Source organism: Macrobrachium nipponense, chromosome 35 (genome assembly GCF_015104395.2).
Source record: "Macrobrachium nipponense isolate FS-2020 chromosome 35, ASM1510439v2, whole genome shotgun sequence".
Taxonomy (NCBI): Eukaryota; Metazoa; Arthropoda; class Malacostraca; order Decapoda; family Palaemonidae; genus Macrobrachium; species Macrobrachium nipponense.
In genome coordinates this window covers 22,784,233-22,805,218 of record NC_061096.1, presented here as the reverse complement: position 1 = coordinate 22,805,218, position 20,986 = coordinate 22,784,233, and the positions used below count along the sequence as shown (strand labels likewise).

General features: G+C 49.2%; 1 protein-coding gene and 1 long non-coding RNA gene across 2 annotated transcripts in view; both read left to right on the top strand.

Moving 5' to 3' along the window:
* The window catches only part of LOC135208481 (uncharacterized), a 260,778-nt gene that overhangs the window by 111,744 nt on the left and 128,048 nt on the right, over nt 1-20,986 (top strand). The gene's annotated exons all lie outside the window — the stretch shown is intronic.
* LOC135208873 (DNA-directed RNA polymerase III subunit RPC1-like) overlaps nt 1-20,986 on the top strand; it is a 195,208-nt gene that overhangs the window by 76,026 nt on the left and 98,196 nt on the right. Inside the window, exon 7 of the mRNA XM_064241460.1 lies at nt 6,864-7,001. Coding sequence (XP_064097530.1) covers nt 6,864-7,001 — 138 coding nt within the window. The remainder of the gene's footprint in view (nt 1-6,863; nt 7,002-20,986) is intronic.

Here is a 20,986-nt window from a genome sequence, read left to right as displayed (position 1 = left end):
GATTTAGTGCTGGGAGGAGGAGCTGAGGTTAATCCTAATTAGTTAGGTTAGAGTAATTTTAACATTATGGTGTTTGGTTTTTATGGTTGACTGAAAGAGGGTATAGGAAGAACCCTTTTCAGTTCTTAGATTTGACATGGTTAGAGAGGTCAGGTGTGCGGGATTAACTTTTGGTCTCCTCGTTGTGCATTATGTAAAGCCTAAAGCTCTGTCATGTAAGAGGGCTAGCCCCCATTGATAAGATACAGGTCAGGCTCTGCCATGTAAGCGGGTAAGCCCCATTGGTACGATCCATGCAGGTTCCGTCGCGTAAGCGGGCTAGCCCCCATTGACATGATCCAGAAGGGCTGTTCGGTCATAGGTGGTTTACCTCACTGAAGCTCTTGAGGCAGGCAGACTAAATGACAGTAATCATGAAGTCTTCAGCCCAAACAGGTAAGAACCAAGGATTGATATCCTACAACAATTGTTGTTTTCCCGTTATTAGAATTTTGTTTATATATATGCTGTCTCTTGCCCTCCACCAAGGGTGTCAATCAGCTAAGTATATATCTGCCTGGTAAGTCGCATGTATAAAAATGATATTGTTAAGATACAATAAAGTTTTATACATACTTACCTGGCAGATATATACAATTAAGGGCCCACCCAGCCTCCCCTCAGGAGACAGGTTTAAGAGAAAATCTGGCTCAGAAAACGGGAATGGTTGGGATTCCGCCACCCAGCGGCGGGAATGGTAGATCACCTGACCTACCGGTAGCGTGTGCCGCGAGTTGTGAATTCTGTCGGGTCGACGGAGTCTATAGCTAAGTATATATCTGCTAGGTAAGTATGTATAAAACTTTATTGTATCTTAACAATATCATTTTTCCTAACTATACAAACCTGAGGTCCTTTTACACATAGTCCCACCTCATGCCACCCCTCACTCTGCATTTTTTGCTTGGGCCTAAAGCAAAAGTGATTCTTCTCCTCCCAGTCATGCGGCGCGCGCACTGTCGGACAAGCAGTTAACTACCGAACTCCCTTGTTCGAAAGCTTACGACCATCCAGCTGCCGCTAGTTACCTTCCTATTGTAAAAGGACCTCAGGTTTGTATAGTTAGAAAAAATGCAATTTTGGACAAATTGTCATTTTACTTTCGGCCGTCTTCCGAGGAAGACGTGTGTTTGTGAGCTCCAGCTGACTGGTCGTTAATCATTTTTCCCGGTGGGATCCTTTTGGTTTATTTTTTGTATTTAAATAATCATGCATATACAGTGTTTGATATTAATACTAAACAAAGGTATGTCCTCGGTTTTTCAATTAATATACAAACCCACTTTTTGTAATAGCCTTTGTAACCGCCCTTCTACTTGTGTTAAGAGCTGGCGGCTAAGGTATGCCAACATGTTTACATTCTTTCGCCCTTTAACACTGGCTCCGACCTGCATGAGGACGAGATATGTATTTATCGTGAGGATGAGACATTTATTTAACGTAAGTGATATTGATCCTGTAACGGGACATGTATTCATCTGGAAATTACGCTTACGCTTGGGAATTACCAAGGGAACTTCAAGGTTTGTCCGTGTTTTGTTGTTATGGTAAATTCTCCTCTTTTTCCTTTCACTTACTATCGGAAGAAGGTAGAAGGATGGGTGTGCAGTGCTGATGTTGGGGGATCTCCTCTCACTTTGGAGGGCGGCGCCCTTGGATGTGTGAGGAGTATCCTCATTACTTTAATATTTTTTTCCTTATTTTACAGACCAGTGGTGATTGTGTTTTCAGCAGTATTGGTTGAATGCTTTTCGTGTTGGTTATCCTAACCTTGGAATTGTACCTATGACTCGTAGCATGTTGCGTACCGATCCTTGAGTGTGTGAACTGATCCCCTGCTGATAATCATTTTCATTACCACTACTCCTCAGGAGTTATGTTACTTGACGAAGCTGTTGCGCTGCCCTGTAAGGTTATCTACTCCTGATGGTATAACTCTGGCAGAAGGAGAAACTGAAGAGGAAGAGAGCTCGTCAAGTGTCATCATCCTCCTCTTCGAGATCTTCATATCTTCATGCCTTCCCCCCTTCAACTTTTAGGCTTTGCTGTAAGAGAAGGTGGTCTCCCCCCCCCCAAGAATTCTCGTCATGGGACTTCTAAGGGTCTGTCTCGCTCCGGAGTGACAGGTGGGTCTTCCGCTGGTCCTCCCGTTCCTTCGGGAACGGGGCCCGTCTCTCCTTCCTTGGGGAGGAAGCAGACGGGGACCATGGAAGTACCGGCCACCGCTGATATCTCCTCTCCCGGTTCCGAAGGTTCCGCCTCCTGACCGGGAATCGTCTCGGCCGCCCGCTTGCGAGCGTTAGGACACCTACGGGTGACTGTGCAGCCAGGGTCCAGACTGTGGAGTTCGCTGTCCGTGTCAGGACCCAGGCCCGGAGCGGAAGGATAGTAGGAGTCGCTCGGGTGACTCTCACCAGACCAGCAATCGCTCTCGCAGCGATCGTCCGGTGCCCGGGGTTGACGTAACGTTCCCGCGGGTCCATGCATGCAGAGACTGGTGGCGGCAGGCCATCCAGCCCTCTTTTAATTAATCCTTTTCTTTCAGAGACAACCCCACCCAGACGACTGTCGTGTTTGCGCGATCAACCAGTCTCGGGGGTGGCAGACGCTTCACCTGCCAGGTAGGAGTTTTGTAGCCCTCCTCGAGGAAGCGTTCTCTCCACTGCTACTCCCGCAGGTCCCTCCGGACAGGTGCAGTTGGGCTTTGTTGCTTCGGCAACTGCCCCAACTCCGTCCTGAATGGAGGACCTGTCGGTTGTCCTGAGGAACTGACTAAGAGGAAGTCTAGGAAGAAGAGGAAGGTGTCACCGTCGTCTTCTGCCGCCTCTTCCACTTCGACTTCTGAGACCCCCAGGCGAAGAAGAAGAAGGTAGCCTCTTCTGCCCCCCAAGAAGTCTCGCTCAGAGACCTCTAAGGGTCTGTCCCACTCCGGTGGGACAGTTGGGGCTAACGCTGGTCCTCCTGTTCCTTCAGGAACGGGCCCGTCTCTCCTTCCGCAAGAAAGAAGATGACGGGGACTGGAGGGGTACCGGCTAACACCAATACCTCCTCTCCTGGCACCAGAGGTTCCTCCTCGACGCCAGGTACCGTCTCGGCCTCTCGTTCGCGAGAGGTACCGATTGTACGATCACCTGTGGGTGACCGTGCAGCCAAGACCCAGGCAATCAAGTTTGCTCGGCACCAGGACCCAGGCACAGAGTGGAAGACTGGTGGGAGTTGCCCAGGTGACTCCCACCAGGCCAGCGATCGCTCTCGTGGCGAGTCGCTGGTACCCAGGGTTGACGCGACAGTCCCAGACCAGCAGCATTCGAGAAAAGCACTGCTGCTGAAGGAAGAATATCTCGGGAAGGGCTCAGCCTGGATGCACCTGACGGTCCGTCGCCTCAGCAGGCGGCCAACCCCGGGATAGAGAAGAACGGGTGGGAACATCCAGTTTGGCTTGAACTATCGTCTTCGGTATCCTGTTATCACCATAGAAGTCTTCCTTTGGGGAAAACTTCTCCTTCACTCTCTTCACTCTCTTCATTAGAGAATGAAGGGTATCAGCTTCCAGTCCTTATTCTTGTTCCTCGAATGGAAGAGAATTTAGGATGGAGGTCTATGTACAGGAACCTACAAATATACTACGTATATTGCCCTCGCGACATGCTTCTGTTTTCAGTTGAATTGTCCGAGGTGTAGGCACATACTGTAGTTAACTCTACGGGTTGTGACCGAGACGAATAATATCTTCTTAATTGAACTGCAACTCGGGACTGCCCTGCAAACCTTCCAGGAGTTACCAGTTTCGATTTTGAGACACTTATGGTATTGTTACAACAACAACACCTCAGCGTTTGCATTCACCGAAATCCGTTTCGATTAAATGCAAATGCTCGAGCGTATTTTTTTGCGCTCGATGGTTCTAGCCGAACGCATTCCTTCTTGGAATGGATTACCTGGCAACTCAGGATGACGAGTGAGCGAGAGCTAGCGGTGTATTGGGCTGCCTGCCGCACCCCAGTACCAGCTGGCTCTCTGAGATAGCACGGTCGGGTTGTCTCTCTCCTGCCGCACCCCAGTACCAGCTGGCTCTCTGAGATAGCACGGTCGGGTTGTCTCTCTCCTCTACAATGATTGACTACCGAACTGAATCTCTGCCCGGCAATCACAGGCTTAGGTCTCTGGTTGGCTGGAATTCTCGCATATGTGAATGACCATCTCTACTGCATCGCCTTGGACATTGCGAGAATTTTCAGTCAGAGATATCTCAATAGACTCGCTATCATCTTTCTGTTTACCGCACGGTAACAGAAGTCTGTAGCCTAGTCTCCCGCTGCATTGCACCTGCCGCTGCGATATTGCGGAATGATTTCTTCAGACATCTGAGTTTGTCTTCTAAATATATCTCGTATTCGTAGGTGTGCAATTGTTCATTGTTCACCCCGAATTGTAGATGTATAATGGAAGACATTGCCTGTTCCCTGTTCTGCCAGCTCTACTTCCAAGTATATAGATGTCCTCCCTGGATAACCTGGGAAGAAGATGATGATTCAGCCCATGAGAAGCGGTTCTTCAGGCAGTACATCCTTGTGTTTTCATTACTGAAAAGCGCTCCGCTATCATTGCAACTCCGACTTGAGAGTTACTTCTCTTGATTTGTCTTCAACGGCTCATAGTGTTGTTTCTCCTTAGCTGAGATTCAACTACTATGAGAACTTCTGTCTTGCCATCAGGGACCTCGGTCTCTAGAAGGCAATTGACTTTCGCCTGTTGGGCACATGCCTAGAGAGAATCATCATCTCGCCTTCCAGCATCGGTGGCAACAGATAGACGATTTGTAAGGTCTCTCGGCATAACCCTTCAAAAGGCGAGGGTCACGTGACTACGCCTCGGATGCTTGGACAGCTCGTCTCACACAACTGAATGCAGTCAGTCGGCCTCCAAGACCGTCACGAGCTACGCTGTGGACTTAGTATCGGTTGTTCCAGATCAATCATTACTTTGTCCTACTAGTGTGTTCCAGTACCCATAACCATCGACACCCACCATGGAGTGTCGGTGTCCTTCCACCGCAGAGACGAAGAGACTTCGCCGCAGTGGGGTACGAGACCGCGAGAGACTTCGCTGCAGTGGGATACGAGACCGCGAGACACTTCGCTGGAGACGGATAGACCTGTATGGGTACTAGACATCACTCCGAAGAATATGTCGGACAGGAAGATGGATAGGTCATCGCGACCATATCCTTTTTTCCCTCCGGGACTGCCCACAGGTCCTTGGAACCTCATTTCCCTGGACCGGTGGTGGATGCTTGCAAGATGTGTTTGCTTACCCAGCTCCTCGACATGACAAGTTGCATCTCGTCCATGTTGTGCAGTTGTAGCGATAGAAGGATGCGAGAGTGACTGGCTCTCCCCCTTCCACGCCTCGTCTCTCCATTCCTCGTCCTTTGGGTTGAGGATAGGACTCGAATTCACACTGGCTGGTCAGACAATTGATGCGGTAAGCCTATACATAAGCATCCTTTTTTTGTTTTTGTATGTTTCTTATCAGGAGCAGGATTGCTTCTATGATTCTTATCAGAATCATAGAAGCAATCCCGCTCCTTCCTCTAGCAAGGGGAGGAAGGAGACTGACAATAATGCAAACCCTTCCCAGAACTTTGCATTAATGTCGCCGACACCAATATTCTTCACAGCCCTTTTTCGGATGAGTCACGATCCCTCACTCATTTCGAAAAGGCCCAGAAGTCTGACTCTTGATCACGCAGCCCCTATACTCTTACGACCAGGAGGAGTAGCCTAGGTGCGCAAAACTCCAGTCAGTTCTAGAGGCTCACTCAGATTCCTCCCACCAATCAGTTAGTCTTCCTATTGTTAAAGGACCGAAAGGTTTGTATTACGTATTGGAACAAATAACAATTTGTCAAAAATTGTATTTTTCTTAACTATACAAACCTGAGGTCCTTTAACAAATATGCCCACCTCATGCCACCCCTCAATCTGAACCTGGGCCGAAAGTTTAAGTGGAGTGTTTACATCCGGGCAGGCTAGCCTGCCCCATGGTAGTTACTGCCTAACCACCTTGTTCAAGATTCAACGGCCGTAATTCCAGCTACGCCGAAAGTATATTCCTATTGTTAAAGGACCTCAGGTTTGTATAGTTAGGAAAAATACAATTTTCAATAAATTGTTATTTTTTTCATTTTATTTAAGGTAATGGATGTTCTAATGTATTATTATTGTCATATTACAGTGTGAAATGTTATTAATACTGGTATTTACATACATAGTTACCTCAACAAGGCTGTCATCGTTATTAGCCAATTTAAAGCCTGGATTCTTGTACCAATATGTCAAAATAATAAAAATTTGCTTTTTGTTACCGTTAGATAAGTCGACCCCCTAATTTTGGCATGATTTTTTGGGGCTAAAGGGTCGACTTATACGCCGAAATATACAGTAGTATTATGAAACTATTTTGAAGATCAGAGCTGTTAAAGATTTGTTATATATTGAGATTGTATGACCTCTTTTTGTTCAAAATTAAAAAGCAGCTTCCTCTAGGGGCAAAAATTTATCAGATTATAAATGACAAAGTTTAAACATTTTAATACAGTATATTAAATTTTTTTCGGGTCAGAAAATTTATAAAATTATTGGGATGCATTTTGATCAGTAGATTTTTAGGATATGCTTTATGCTTTTGCAAACATCTACAGTGAGATCAATGAGAATTTGATTTATGTACCCTGAAGATTTTCACTCTTCATATTGGTGCATTGTAGTCCTTGAGATTTTCGTATGGATGTTTGTTTTGGTAAGACATTTTATTTTCCCCAGGCCAAAAAGAATTCCCGGGGTTTTGTCCAGAGACTGAAAGGAAAGCAGGGACGTTTCAGAGGAAATTTATCTGGAAAGCGAGTAGATTTCTCTAGTCGAACTGTGATATCTCCTGACCCAAATCTCAGGATCAATGAGGTATGTAATTCTGAGAAACTAGGTAGTTGTATCATAAGAAATTATATATGACACTTTATTCCCCCTTAAGTTGTACTACTTACGCATTTGTCTTCTTGCATGGTGTATTGCGAATCTGTATGAGTAGCCGGTAAAATCCATTTCAACCAAAAAACTTATGTTGTGCTCCTTGACACCTCGAAATAGATTATGAAGTCGAAGATAGTGTTGAAATGCAATTGGTTGCGATGTTTGCAGCTGCATTATAGTCTCTACATGTGTAGTTGTTAATGTAATGTTATTTACATCTTACAGTGAGGTTGTTTTCGTTGTAGATTCTTAGTCTGTTTGGTTTTTATGTCTTGTTAGTTAGTAGAATTATTTTAAAAGTTAGTTAATTAGTTAACCCTCTTACGCCGAATGGACGTATTAAACGTCGAGTCAAAATGTCTCCCGTATGCCGAATGGACGTATCATACGTCGACTCAAAAAAGTTTTTTAAAAATTCGCGGAAAAATACTTATAGGCCTACCAGCCGAAAACTTTTGAATCACGTGCCTTGGGGGATGCTGGGAGTTCATGGATCGAGGCGTTCTTTTGTTTACAATTGCTACGCAGGCGCGCAAGCGTGAATTTCTTTCTTATCGCACTAAAAAGTATCAGTGACATATCTCAAAAATTATTTCGTCACTTTGGATATTGTTTTTGCACCATTTTAAATTATCCTTGACATGAAGTATTATATATGAAAATGTGCGCAATTTCATGTAAAATACAACAAAAAAATACTCATGATTGTAGCTTTTATCAGTTTTGAAATATTTTCATATAAATAACGATGTGCCAAAATTTCAACCTTCGGTCAACTTTGACTCTACCGAAATGGTCGAGAAACGCAATTGTAAGCTAAAATTCTTATATTATAGTAATATTCAATCATTTGCCTTCATTTTGCAACAAATTGGATGTTTCTAGCACAATATTTCGATTTATGGTGAATTTATGAAAAAAACTTTTTCCTTACTTTCGCGCGGTAACTCTTCCGATAAATTTTTTCGTGCGATTGTCCTAATGTTTGCACCATTTTAAATTTGCCGTTACATAAAGTTTTATATATGGAAATGTGCGCAATTTCATGCACAATACAACAAAAAACAACCCATGGTTGTAGCTTTTATCAGTTTCAAAATATTTTCATATAAATAACGTTAAGTGCAAAAATTTTAACTTTCGGTCAACTTTGACTCGACCGAAATGGTCAAAAAACGCAATTGTAAGCTAAAACTCTTATATTCTAGTAATATTCAATAATTTACCTTCATTTTGCAATGACTTGGAAGTCTTTAGCACAATATTTTGATTTATGGTGAATTTATGAAAAAAAAAAAAAAATTTCCTTACGTCCGCGCGGTAACTCTTCCGAAAAAATCAGAATTTTTTTTGTGCGGTTGTCGAAATGTTTGTGCCTTTTAAAATTAGCTGTTACATAAAGTTTTGTATATGAAAATGTGCGCAATTTCATGTAGAATACAACTAACAATGATTGAAGGTTGTAGATTTTATCTTTTTTCGAAATATTTGCATATAAATCACGATAAATAGAAAAAAAAACCACCGACGTTCGGGTAGCACCTGATGCGGATTGATTTCCAATCAAATTTGACTCTACCGAAATAGTTGAAAAACGCAATTGTAAGCTAAAACTCTGATGGCCTAGTAATATTCAGTCATTTATCTTAATTATGAAACAAATTTGAAGTCTCTAGAACAATATTGTGATTTATGGTGAATTTTTGAAAAATATATTTAACTTCCCTCTGTACGCCGATTCGCGGCCGCAAGTCTCCGAAATGCGTACATTGCATTATCCTAATATTTGCTCCTGTTCATATTAGCCATTTTATAGTTTCATATATCAAAATGTGTGCAAATTCATGAAGAATACAATAAAAAATAATTGAAGGTTGTAGCTTTTCTCATCTCCGAAATATGTGCATATAAAAAATATATATATATAAATTTCGACATTCGGTCAACTTTAACTCGTCCGAAATGGTCGAAAGCTGCAATTCTAATCTAAAACTCTTACAGTATCGTAACATTCAATCATTTGTCTTCATTTTGAAACAAATTGGAAGTCTCTAGAACAATATTTAGATTTACGGTGAATTTTTGAAAATAACATTTTTTACGTCCGCGCGTTACAAATTCGTACATCATTTTGTGATAATATTTTTCCGGTGTTGCTTTTATTGTTTTACAATGTATTATATATCAAAATGATTGCAATTTAGTGTACAATACAACGAAAAAAAGTAACTCGTTAGCTTTGACCGTTTTTTGCACCGCGTGATTTGAATACAACTATGTATGAATTTTTTTTTCCGCTACCATATATCACATTATTTACATATGATAATGATATTATTTTTCATTTATGATGGTTGTATACTAAACTTCAGGCAATGACAAAAAAGTGAGCCAAAAATGAACTCTTAATCTTCAAAACTAAGCGCGCTGTGATTTTTTGAAAAAATTATTTTTTCCGCTTCTGCGCTCACTCCAAACAGGGTCCGGCATACGGGAGAGGTTTTGATTTTTAGGGCTTCGGCGTAAGAGGGTTAAGTGGTTCTTATGACTGGCAGTAACTTACTAAATATTGGAATGATAGGAACTTAACTTTTCTCATATATGCCATAAACATCGTAGCCCAGAGCCTTGTGGGATATCAAAATCAACCTATGCCTACACAAACGTCACATATGTCTCAGGTACCCTAGGTGGAAGATGGTACTAGTTGTTCCGATACGTAATACAAACCCTCAGTCCTTTAACAATAGGAAGGTACTTAGCGGCAACTGAACCGGTCGTAAGCTTCGAACAAGGGGGTTCGGTAGTTAACTACTTGTCCTGCAGTAAGCGGTAAGCTCGACTGCGAGGTGAGGAGTCACTTTGCTTTTGGCCGCACTAGTGGATGGACGTGCTGCTCTTAGTCTCTCTGCCCGCTTCTGTCGTATGCTTGGTTTGCTTCACTGCGTGAAGACTTTTTCGCTTTTTCTTTTACTTGTGTGTATTTGCAAGTATAAAAGTAAGTACGTATCTTCTTTTGTTTTCATTTTGTTATGGAAATGGAACAACAAGAGCCGGAGAAACCCCCTCGCCCCCCTATCAACCGCAGATTGTGCCCCGGTGTTGGGGGCTGTAAGTGTGGGGCCTTCCACTCTTCTGTAGTGTTTGATCCTCATGATTTTTTAACTCTGTGTAGAGGGCGAGAATGCTCTCGCACCGAGACATGTGATACTTGTTTTTTTGGTCGGAGGAGCAGTGGGAGCACTAGGGGGGAGGAAGAAGCCGCGAAAGCCGGCCAAGGAGTCGTCGGAGGATTCTCCGGCTACGCCCTTGATCACGGACATGTCTTCCTCTTTTCTCCCTCCATCTCAGCTCCCTCGTATGGCTCCTTCTCCTTTTGGGGAGGTTTCTCACTCCCTCTACTCTTTCGATCAGTCGAGGCGTGAAGGAGGGGTCAAGATACCCCAACATCCAGTTGTACTCGAGATCCTCCATTCGCTTGGGCTGGCAACTGTCCCCCCCCCCCCCCCCCTCCCGGGCAAGGGGAGACCCCCCCCACTAATCTACCCGACTTTTCCTTCCTCAGACCTGCTTACCATGGGGGACGATCTCGGAAGGGCCTGGTTCTCGCTGGGGCTGCAAGGGACACAGACGGTCCAGGGGCTGCTAAGTCACCTGGCGAGAGGGGCCATGCCGGTAACGCACGGGCCGACCACCACTACTACCACGACGGTGTCCACGCCGGGCTACGCTGCTCCGCCACACCTGGTATACACTCAGCACGTAGCCACGGTGACCCCGACAGCCGCTGTGCAGGCACCGCCGCCGAAGGTTTCGATGCCCGCTGCTATGCCGACACCTGGGTTTGCTGCTCCTGCTGCAGCCCCGGACTTCCGGTGTCCCAAGAGCTCTCCTCTAGACCTGCCTCCTGTGCAGAGGATGCTGCCGGTTCCTGCCCCACCTCCTGTTCCTGCCGCCGTCGTTCCTGCCCGTAGTGTTGCTGCTTCCACCCCAGGTCCATCCGGACAGGTGCAGTCAGGCCCTGTTGCTTCGGCAACTGCCCCGGCTCCGTCCTGGATGGAAGACCTGACGGTGGTGCTGAGGAAGCTGACGAAGAGGAAGAAGAAAAAGAGGAAGGTGTCGTCTTCGTCTTCACCGTCTTCTTTCGTCGTCGCCGCCTGCTGCCACTTCCCCTTCAACTTCTAAGGCCCCACAGCCGAAGAAGAAGAAGGTTGCCTCCTCCCCCCCTAAGAAGGCTCATGCTGAGACTTCTAAGGGTCCGTCCCACTCCGGTGGGACAGTTGGGACTTCCATCGGTCCTCCTGTTCCTTCGGGAACGGAGCCCCATCTCTCCTTCCACAAGGAAGAAGACGGGGACCAGAGGAGTGTCGGCTAACACTGGCACCTCCTCACCTGGTGCCAGAGGTTCTGCCTCGGCGCCAGGCACCGTCTCGGCCTCTCGTTCGCGAGAGTCACCAAGTGTACAGTCGCCTGCGGGTGACCAGATAGCCAAGACCCAGGCATCCGAGTCCTCTCGGTGCTAGGATCCAGGCACGGGGCGGAAGACTGTCGGGGGTCGCTCGGGCGACCCTCACCAGACCAGCGATCACTCTCGTGGCGACGTGCTGGTACCCAGGGTTGAAGCGACGGTCCCAGACCACTCGCGTGCTGAGGCGAGGAAACGGTCCACTCAGTCGCCTGAACCAGCCTCGGCTGGTCCAAGCGGCGTGACGTGCCGTGAGGACAGGCCTCACTCCCACTGCGACAGCGGACTCTGCAGGTCCCCTGACCGCCGCTCCTACCGGGACCAGGCGGAGAGGGGGACCAGCAGCAGTTCTTCTGACGCTTGGGACCGTCGCTGTTCTTGGTCTAGCTGCTCTCATCTGGAGAACCGCTCGACCAGGCCAGCAGCTCCCTCAGCACACCCCCTCAGCACACTGGTTCTGCCAGTGGGCGCAGGGAGAGCGTCCGGTCTGCCTCTCCGATCCCTTCAACTTCCTCGGGCTTTACCGGGAAGAGCTAGGCGATCAGGAGCGATCACGAGGGGCGCCCCCCTCGCGATTCTGCCACAATGCCCTACGAACCTGGCACGGTCCTCGGACCAACCAGATCGTATGCGCAAGTGGTAGGAGGAGACCAGGAGGGGTCTGTCGTGGTTCCTCCCGTGGAAGGAGGAGGGTCTCGGGAGGCATTCTCGTTGGAGGAGGTAATTGTGCTGATTCGTCAGCACAACGAGCTCGGAGAAGGATCGCCGCTCCCACCTACCGAACCCACATCAGGCTTGGAGGCGTTCTGGGGACCTAAGAAGGAACCCAGGATGGCGGTGGGTCTGCCGCGATCAGCCTTGGCTGACAGCATACTAGGCCAAGTGGGCGCTCTCGTCTCTGGACAGGAGGGTTCGCTTCGATCCGGTAGGTCTGCTAAGCTCCTTCCTCCACCTCTACCGCGACAGAGGCGCTTCTACGTGCCTTCCGAGGACCCTCTGCCGCCCAAACAGGTTAACCGGGAGCTAGCTAGGCTAACTCCAGGGGTGTCTCTGCCGCAGCTCCTGTCGGAGAACCTTTGGTTTCATACAATCAACTTACCTGTCAGATATATACATAGCTAAGACTCCGTCGTCCCCGACAGAAATTCAAATTTCGCGGCACACGCTGCAGGTAAGTCAGCTGATCTACCGTCCTGCCCTGGGTGGCAGGATTAGGAACCATTCCCGTTTTCTATCATATTTTCTCTGTCGCTTGGAATGTAAACAACGTTTGTCGTTCCTCCTGACTTGATTTTTGGATTTCATCGCCATCGATCTTCTGGGCTATCTTTTGCAGGGAAGTACTGGGTCTTTGGTTCGGCATACGCATATTAATTTGTTTTAATAACTTTGGCTTCGAAAATTTCGAAGAATTGTTTACGTGTAACTACCGAACTTTTCGGTAGACACTCATTTAGTTTGCAAGAAAGGGAAATATTAATATTTATTCATTAATACGTGTAATAAGTGTTAGAAGTTTATTGAGGAGATATAAATCTCTAACTTCCTACTTTAGGAAGTCAGGAAAGCATATAACTTTTTACGCTTCCTTTAGAAGCTTTAATAGCTCTCGTGCTAACGAGCAGTTAGAGTATTAACAGTAATAGTAGTTTTTGCATCCTCATCTCCTTCTTACTCTACAGAATCTACAAATTAATAAATTTGAAGATAATTGGATGTAGCTCAAAATGCGAGCTCTTATAAGGTAAGAAGTGAATTTAGTGTTCCCAGTGCAGTGGAGGGTGCGTTCTGATCGGCTCTGTTTCGCTCCCCTAGACCTGCCGCCAGTGCCAAGAATGACGGTAGCTGCCGACAGGACGCCTGGCTCTCCTGTGGTTCCTGCCGTACCTGCCGTACCTGTTGCTGTCCCTGCTGCTCCTTTTATTTCAGACGCTGCTGTGCCTGCTGTTCCTGCTGTTTCCTGACCTGTTCCTGTCGCTCCTGTTGTTGGTGGTGCTGCTGCAGTCTCAGGTCCTTTCGGACAGGTGCAGTTGGGCCCTGTTGCTTCGGCAACTGCTCTGGCTCCCTCCTGGATGGAAGACCTGACGTCTGTCCTGCGGAGCCTGGCGAAGAAGAAGAAGAAGAAGAGGAAGGTGTCGTCGTCGTCTTCGTCGTCTTCTTCGTCGTCTGCTGCCTCCTCTTCCCCTTCGACTTCTAAGGCTACCAAGCCGAAGAAGAAGAAGGCTGCCTCCTCCCCCCCTAAGAAGACTCCTTCGGGATCTTCTAAGGGCCCGTCTCGCTCAGGTGATTTGGGGAAGCTCTTTCTGCTTGGTACCTCCTGTTCCTTCGGAACGGGGCCCGTCTCTTCCTCTGCAAAGAAGAAGACGACGGGGACCAGAGGTGTACCAGCCTCGGCTGGTACGTCCTCACCTGGTTGTTAGCGGTTCTGCCGCTAATCAGGATCCGTCTCGGCTGCTTCTCGTTCGCGAGAAGTACCGAGTGGACGCTCTTCCACGGGAGACCGTCCAGCCAAAGTTTTGACGCCCGAGCTCGCTCGCCGTCAAGACTGCGGCGCGGAGCAGAAGACTGGCGAGAGTCGTGCAGACGACTCTCGCCAGGCCAGTGGACGCTCTCGCAGCGACCAGCTGGCTGCTCGGGTTGACGTGACGGTCACTGACCAGCCACGGGTTGAGGCGAGGAAGGGGTCCCCGCGGCCGTCGGTACCAGCGGCTCGACGCTCCGAGAGGAACGCTCCGCCGGTCTCACCGCGACAGCGAGCCTAGCAGGTCACCTGACCGCCGCTCCCACAGGGACCGGGCGAGACGGTAACCAGCAACAGCTCGCCTGACGCTAGAGATCAGCGTCCGACGTTCTCAGCCGAGCCTCTCGCCTAAGGCGAGCGTCAAGGCTAGGCCTGCTGCTCGATCGCCACCCCTCGGGTTTGACGATCAGCAGCAGCCCCCACGCACGCTGGTCCTGCCAGCGAGCGAGGGGGGAGCGTCAGGTCTGCCCTTCCTCCTGTACCTTCAACCTCCTCGGGCTACACCGGGAGGAGCGAGGTACTAGGAGTGATAGCGAGAGGTGCGCCGCTACGCGATCCCGCTATGACGCCGTATGGATCAGGCACGGTTCTAGGACCGACCAGGACATACGCGCAAGTAGTTGGAGGCGACCGTCAGGGGTCTGCCGCTGTTCCTCCTTCTGAAGGAGGAGTATCTCGGGATCTGTTCTTGCTGGAGGGACTGGTACGGTCCTACTCCTGCAAGACCGCGGTTACTCCCAAGATACAGAGGAATTTTGCAGAAGTCATTAAGCTGATTCGTCAGCATAATGACCTTGCGGAAGGATCGCCGCTACCACCGGCCGAGCCCACGTCCCGGCTCGAGTCATTTTGGGGTCCTAAGAAGGAACCCAAAATGATGGTGGGGCTGCCGCGATCGGAGCTTGCAGACTCGGTCCTGGATCAAGTCGAGAATCTCGTCTCAGGGCGAGAGGATTCGCTGAAATCCGGATGGTCTTCCAAGCTGCTTCCTCCTCCTCTACAGCGTCAGAGGCGTTTCTACGTGCCTTCGGAAGACCCGATACTGCCAAAACAGGTTAACCCGGAGTTAGCAAGGCTGACTCCAGGTGTGTCCCTGCAGCAGCTCCTGTTGGAGAACCTCTGGTTCTCGCAGCAGGAGGCACTTGCCCTGGAATCTACCGCTATGGCAGCGTTCCAGGCAGTCTCTTGGCTGGATTTGTGGTCCCTCACAATATCCAAAGTAGCGGCCGGCTCTGGGAGTTCTGCTCTCGAAGACAACGCTTCTTTCAGGAGACTGTGCCAGTCTGGAGGAAGAGCTATCTCTTACCTCGCCCATTAGACTGCTAACCTGTGGGCCAACTTGGTTCTTCGACGTAGGGACGCAGTCCTTGTCCCGAGTGACCAAGGGGGCCGGGGGCGTGAGGCGGCACTCGGGCTTCGCAATGGACCTATTAGGAGTTCCCCCGCTCTCTTTCCTGGAGAGATGGTGGACGCTGCGGTGGAAAGGCGGCGCACTGATGACAGTGACCGCTTAGTTCACCAGGCAGTCTCGAAGGTTACTGGGCAATCTCGAGCAACTGCGGCTAAGCCCAAGAGTTTAGCTGGCGCTTCCACGGCGGCGAAGACGGTTGCACCGTCTAAGCCCGTGTGAAGACTCCTGTTGTTTCGACTTCTGCGAAAAAGGAGCCGTAACCAGCCCTCCTCCAGCCCTCCTTTCCCCGAGAGGTGGTGGGAAGAAGTCGAAACGAGGTGGGAAACGCTAGGGACGGCGTTCCCCCTCACCTGCTGTCCGGAAGTGGGGGAGTGCCTAGCGAGCCATTGGGCAACTTGGCAGCGCTACGGTGCTGAGAACTGGATAGTAGACATCCTTCGGGAGGGATATCTGCTACCCTTCGAGTCTCGGCCCCCCCTCATCTCCAAACCGGTCCATCTACAAACCTATGTCCGGGGATCATCAAAGGACAACGCTCTTTGACAGGAGATCAAGACCATGCTGGCGAAACGAGCTGTAGAGATCGTGGAGGACCAATCACCGGGCTTTTACAGCCGCCTCTTCTTAGTGGAGAAGGCATCGGGGGGCTGGCGTCCGGTGATAGACCTCTCTCCCCTGAACCGCTTCGTTCGCACGACGCGGTTCACAATGGAGTCGGCACGCTCGGTGCTCGACTCGATCAGGGGGAACGATTTCATGCTTTCAGTGGACTTGAAGGACGCGTAGTGAGTCTTCCTATTGTTAAAGGACCGAGGGTTTGTATTACGTATCGGAACAAATGACAATTTGTCGAAAATTGCATTTTTCCTAACTATACAAACCTGAGGTCCTTTACATATAGTCCCTCCTCATGCCACCCCTCACTCTGCGTATTTTGCATAGGCCAAAAGCAAAAGATCGGACAAGCAATTAACTACCGTTCTCCCCTTGTTCGAAGCTTACGACCGTTCCAGCTGCCACTAGCTACTTCCTTCCTATTGTTAAAGGACCTCAGGTTTGTATAGTTAGGAAAAATGCAATTTTCGACAAATTGTCATTTTTTGAGCATTGGAATCTCGCATCAGATTCTATGGAGACTAGGCAATGGGTTCTTGCCAGCATAGTATGTCTGGCAAAAGAACTAAAACCCCCTATTCCTGATTCAGTGTTTTCAGATAGAGGTTTTGTTGTCCAGGCAGGGTACTTACGTTTTCATCTACAGTAGAATGGTTCAAACGTTTGCCTACAGAGTCTTTGGAATGCGATGACGGCTCGAAATGCTTCCCAGAAGGTGTTCAGAGGGATACAATAAAGAGCTAGAAATCAGGAGTCCTCCCAATTTCAGTTCGGAGTCTCCTTCGACTTCCAGGCTTCTTCCCTTCCTTCGGGCAAGGATAGGGAAGATTCTGCAACGAGAAACCCCTTCAACAGGTAAGAAGAGATCTCGTCAGCAAGGGAAGTACTCAAGAAGGATCCTCCTCGGAGAAAGACTCTTATCTCTCATACTGTTAGATTATCTCTCATACTGTTAGATATCCTATCGTATACTGGATGTAGCTGACTACAATCACCTCCCCTTGCCAGAGAGGCCAAAGCTCAAAGTGGAAGAATTTCTTCCACCCTTCTCCAGTCTCGTGATTTACTATTGTGGATGTTCAGGACTTTCGGACAATGTAGCGCCAACCAGGAGCCATATGCCAAAACAGGCGTAAAAAATGCCAGAGGCAGACAGCCCCAAGAACACTGATGAGGAGAAAGACCGGGCCTACAACCTGGCACAGATGCGCTAGAGGCGAACATATCGGACAGATAAGAGTGTCCGATGTGGACATCGCCAGACATCCTCGAGACTCTACCGAGCTCGAAGCTCCGGCAAGTGGGGAGGAGCCAACCAGGCGCGAGGCGCCAGGCAGGCGCTAGGCGCGAGACGCCAGCCAGACGCGAGGCGCCAGGCAGGCGCGAGGCGCCAGACAGGCGCGAATCTCCAGCTAAGGCGCGAGGCGTCAACCAGCTGCGAGGTGCCAGTCAAGCGAAAGGTACCAGACAAGCGCTAGACTCCAACCAAGAGCGAAGCACCAGCCAGGTGCGAGGTTCCTGCCAGGCCTCAGGCTTCAGACGGGAGAGATCCATTTCAAGAAAGCCCTGGTCTTCTTTGAAACATGGAGATCTCCTAAGCACTTCATAAGTGACTTGATTCCTTCAAACAGCTGAGAATTAAAAGCGCAGGAAGTGCGCGCTTTTGCAAATTCTTGTTCTTTACATAACAATATGTCTGTAAGACATATTAGCTGTGTTGTACGGTAGAGGCAACTCTGTGTTGACTTCTCATTACACAGGATGTCAAGTTAACCTACGAGAGATCCTTCTCTTTTGGTTTATACGTTTCTGCGGATATGTTACTGGGATAAGGAGCCGACACTGATCCTTAACTTTGAGTTAAAGTTATTTAACTTAGTGAAATTATTGGGGTTTTTGAAAGGAGTGTGGGGATAACTCTTTTCAATTTGAGCGCGAACCCTCGTGTTAGGATCAGGTGATCGGGATCGGTGTTGCGCTCCTTAGTTATGCCAATAGGCATAGGTGTATTGTCATATAAGTGGATTAGCACCCATTGACAAGTACCTTTTAGGCTCTGCCGAGTAAGTGGATAAGACCCCATTGGCAGACCCACAAGAACTCTTGGCCACAGATCACATATCTCGCTAAAGTTTCTTGAGGTGATGCAGACTCCTTGGCAACAGCCATATGAAGTCTACCACCTATCAGATAGGAACCAAGGTTTATTTATACCTACAACATATGTTGTTTACCTGTCTATTCCATGTTAGCTGTCTCTTACCCTCCACCAAAGGGTGTCAATCAGCTATGTATATATCTCACAGATAAGTTTATTGTATGAAAATGATATTGTTATGATACAATAAAGTTTCATACATACTTACCTGGCAGATGTATACGATTAATGGCCCACCCAGCCTCCCCACAGGAGACAGGTGGAAGAGAGAAAATATGATAGAAAATGGGAATGGTTCTTAATATGCCACCCAGGGCAGGACGGTAGATCACCTGACCTACCTGCAGCGTGTGCCGCGAAATTTGAATTTCTGTCGGGGACGACGGAGTCTTAGCTATGTATATATCTGCCAGGTAAGTATGTATGAAACTTTATTGTATCATAACAATATCATTTCTCGCAGCAGGAGGCACTTGCCTTGGAATCTACCGCAATGGCAGCATTCCAAGCAGTCTCTTGGCTTGACCTGTGGTCCCTCACAGTGTTGAAAACCGCGGCCTCCTTAGGGAACAACACTCCTGAAGGGAACCCGGCTTTCGTGACTGTGCCAGTCGGGGGTAGGGCCATCGCCTACCTGGCCCACCAGACAGCTAACCTGTGGGCCAACCTGGTTCTCCGGCGTAGAGACGCTGTTCTCACCTGAGTGACCAGGGCGGCCGGGCGTGAGGCTGCTCTGGGTCTTCGCAACGGACCGGTGTGGAGTTCCTTCTCTCTCTTCCCAGGAGAGATGGTGGACACTGCAGTGCTAAGACGGCGCACTGACGACTGACCATTTAGTACACCAGGCAGTCTCGAAGGCGTCTGGGCAGCCTCGAGCTACTGCGGCCAAGCCCAAGAGTTTGGTTAGCACTTCCTCTGCGGCCAAGACGATTGCATCGTCGAAGCCCAGAGGAAAGACTGCCTTCAACTTCTTCAACGAGCGACCGTCACCAGCCCTCCTCCCAGCCCTCCTTCTCACGAGGGGGAGCTGGGAATAAGAAGTCGAAGAGAGGTGGGAAACGCTAGGGACGGCGTTCCCCCTCACCTGCTGCCAGAAGTGGGGGGGTTGCCTGGCGAGCCATTGGGCTACATGGCAGCGCTACGGTGCGGAGACCTGGATAGTAAACGTCCTGTGGGAGGGATATCTGCTACCCTTCGAGTCTCGGCCACCCCTCACCTCCAACCCGGTCCATCTGCAAACCTATGTTCCTGGCTCGACCAAGGACGTGATGCTTCGGCAGGAAGTAGAAGCCATGCTGAGCAAACGTGCTGTGGAGATTGTACAGGATCAGTCGCCGGGCTTCTACAGCCGCCTCTTCCTAGTGGAGAAGTCCTCGGGGGGCTGGCGCCCGGTGATAGATCTCTCTCTCTTGAACAATTTGTTTGCCAGACTCGGTTCACGATGGAAACAGCACGTTCAGTGCTCGATTTGATCAGGGAGGACGACTTCATGCTTTCTGTGGATCTGAAGGACGCGTATTTCCAAATACCCATCCATCAATCCTCCAGAAAGTATACCTCCGCTTCATCCTCGACGGGACGGTGTACCAATTCAGGGCACTTTGTTTCGGTCTCTCAACTGCCCCACAGGTGTTCACGCGAGTGTTCACGCTGGTGTCGGCTTGGGCCCACTCGGTAGGGATACGTCTCTTGAGGTATCTTGACAATTGGTTATTCCTGGCGAAGTTGCTGCGGGACAGAGATCGACCCCTCGAATTCTGCCACGATCTGGGAATCGTAGTGAATTACGAGAAGTCAGAGCTCGAACCCAAGCAGAGGATGAAGTACCTGGGCATGCTGATCGACATGGCAGCAGGGCGAGTCTTCCCCGCAGATTCGCGGATCAGCAAGTTCAGGGAGGCAGTAAGACAGTTCCCGTCTCTACAGGAGCAACCAGCTAAGCAGTGGCAAGTCGTAATCGGCCACCTGTCGTCTCTCGAGAAGCTAGTCCCTCAAGGGTGTCTTCACCTGCGGTCTCTTCAGTGGAGACTAAAGGAGTGTTGGTCACAGGCAAGGGACCCTCCCTTCTTCCCCGTGTCCCTCACGGAGGAGGTGAGTCAGGACCTAGCCTGGTGGCTGGACGACGGGAACCTTGTAAGAGGAGTGTCTTTTTGCACTCTCTCCCCCCGGAGATGCTGCTCTTCTCGGACGCATAGACCGAGGGATGGGGTGCACACCTGGAGGAGTTGCTGACTGCAGGTTTGTGGGACCATCGTGACAAGCACCTTCACATCAACGTCCTGGAGCTCAAGGCAGTGTTCCTCACTCTCCAAGAGTTCCGGGACCATCTGGTGGGACACTGTTTGGTGTTGATGTGCGACAACACCACAGTAGTGGCGTACGTCAACAAGTAGGGTGGTCTAGTGTCCCTCCCGCTGCACCATTTGACGTTGCAGGTGCATGAGTGGGCCGCGGCACACTCAGTAGAGCTGTCGGCCCGCTACATTCCAGGCAAGAGGAATGTGGTTGCCGACAAGCTCAGCCATCGGGATCAAGTGATAGGAACCGAATGGTCCCTTCATCCAGACGTGGCGGAAAGGCTCTTCAACCTGTGGGGGTGCCCAATCGTGGATCTGTTCGCCACCCGGCACAACAGAAAACTTCACGTTTTCTACTCGATTGTGCCGGACCCATGGGCAGCCGCAAAGGACACTCTCCAGCATTCGTGGGACAACCTCTTCGTCTACGCCTTTCCCCCGTTCTGTCT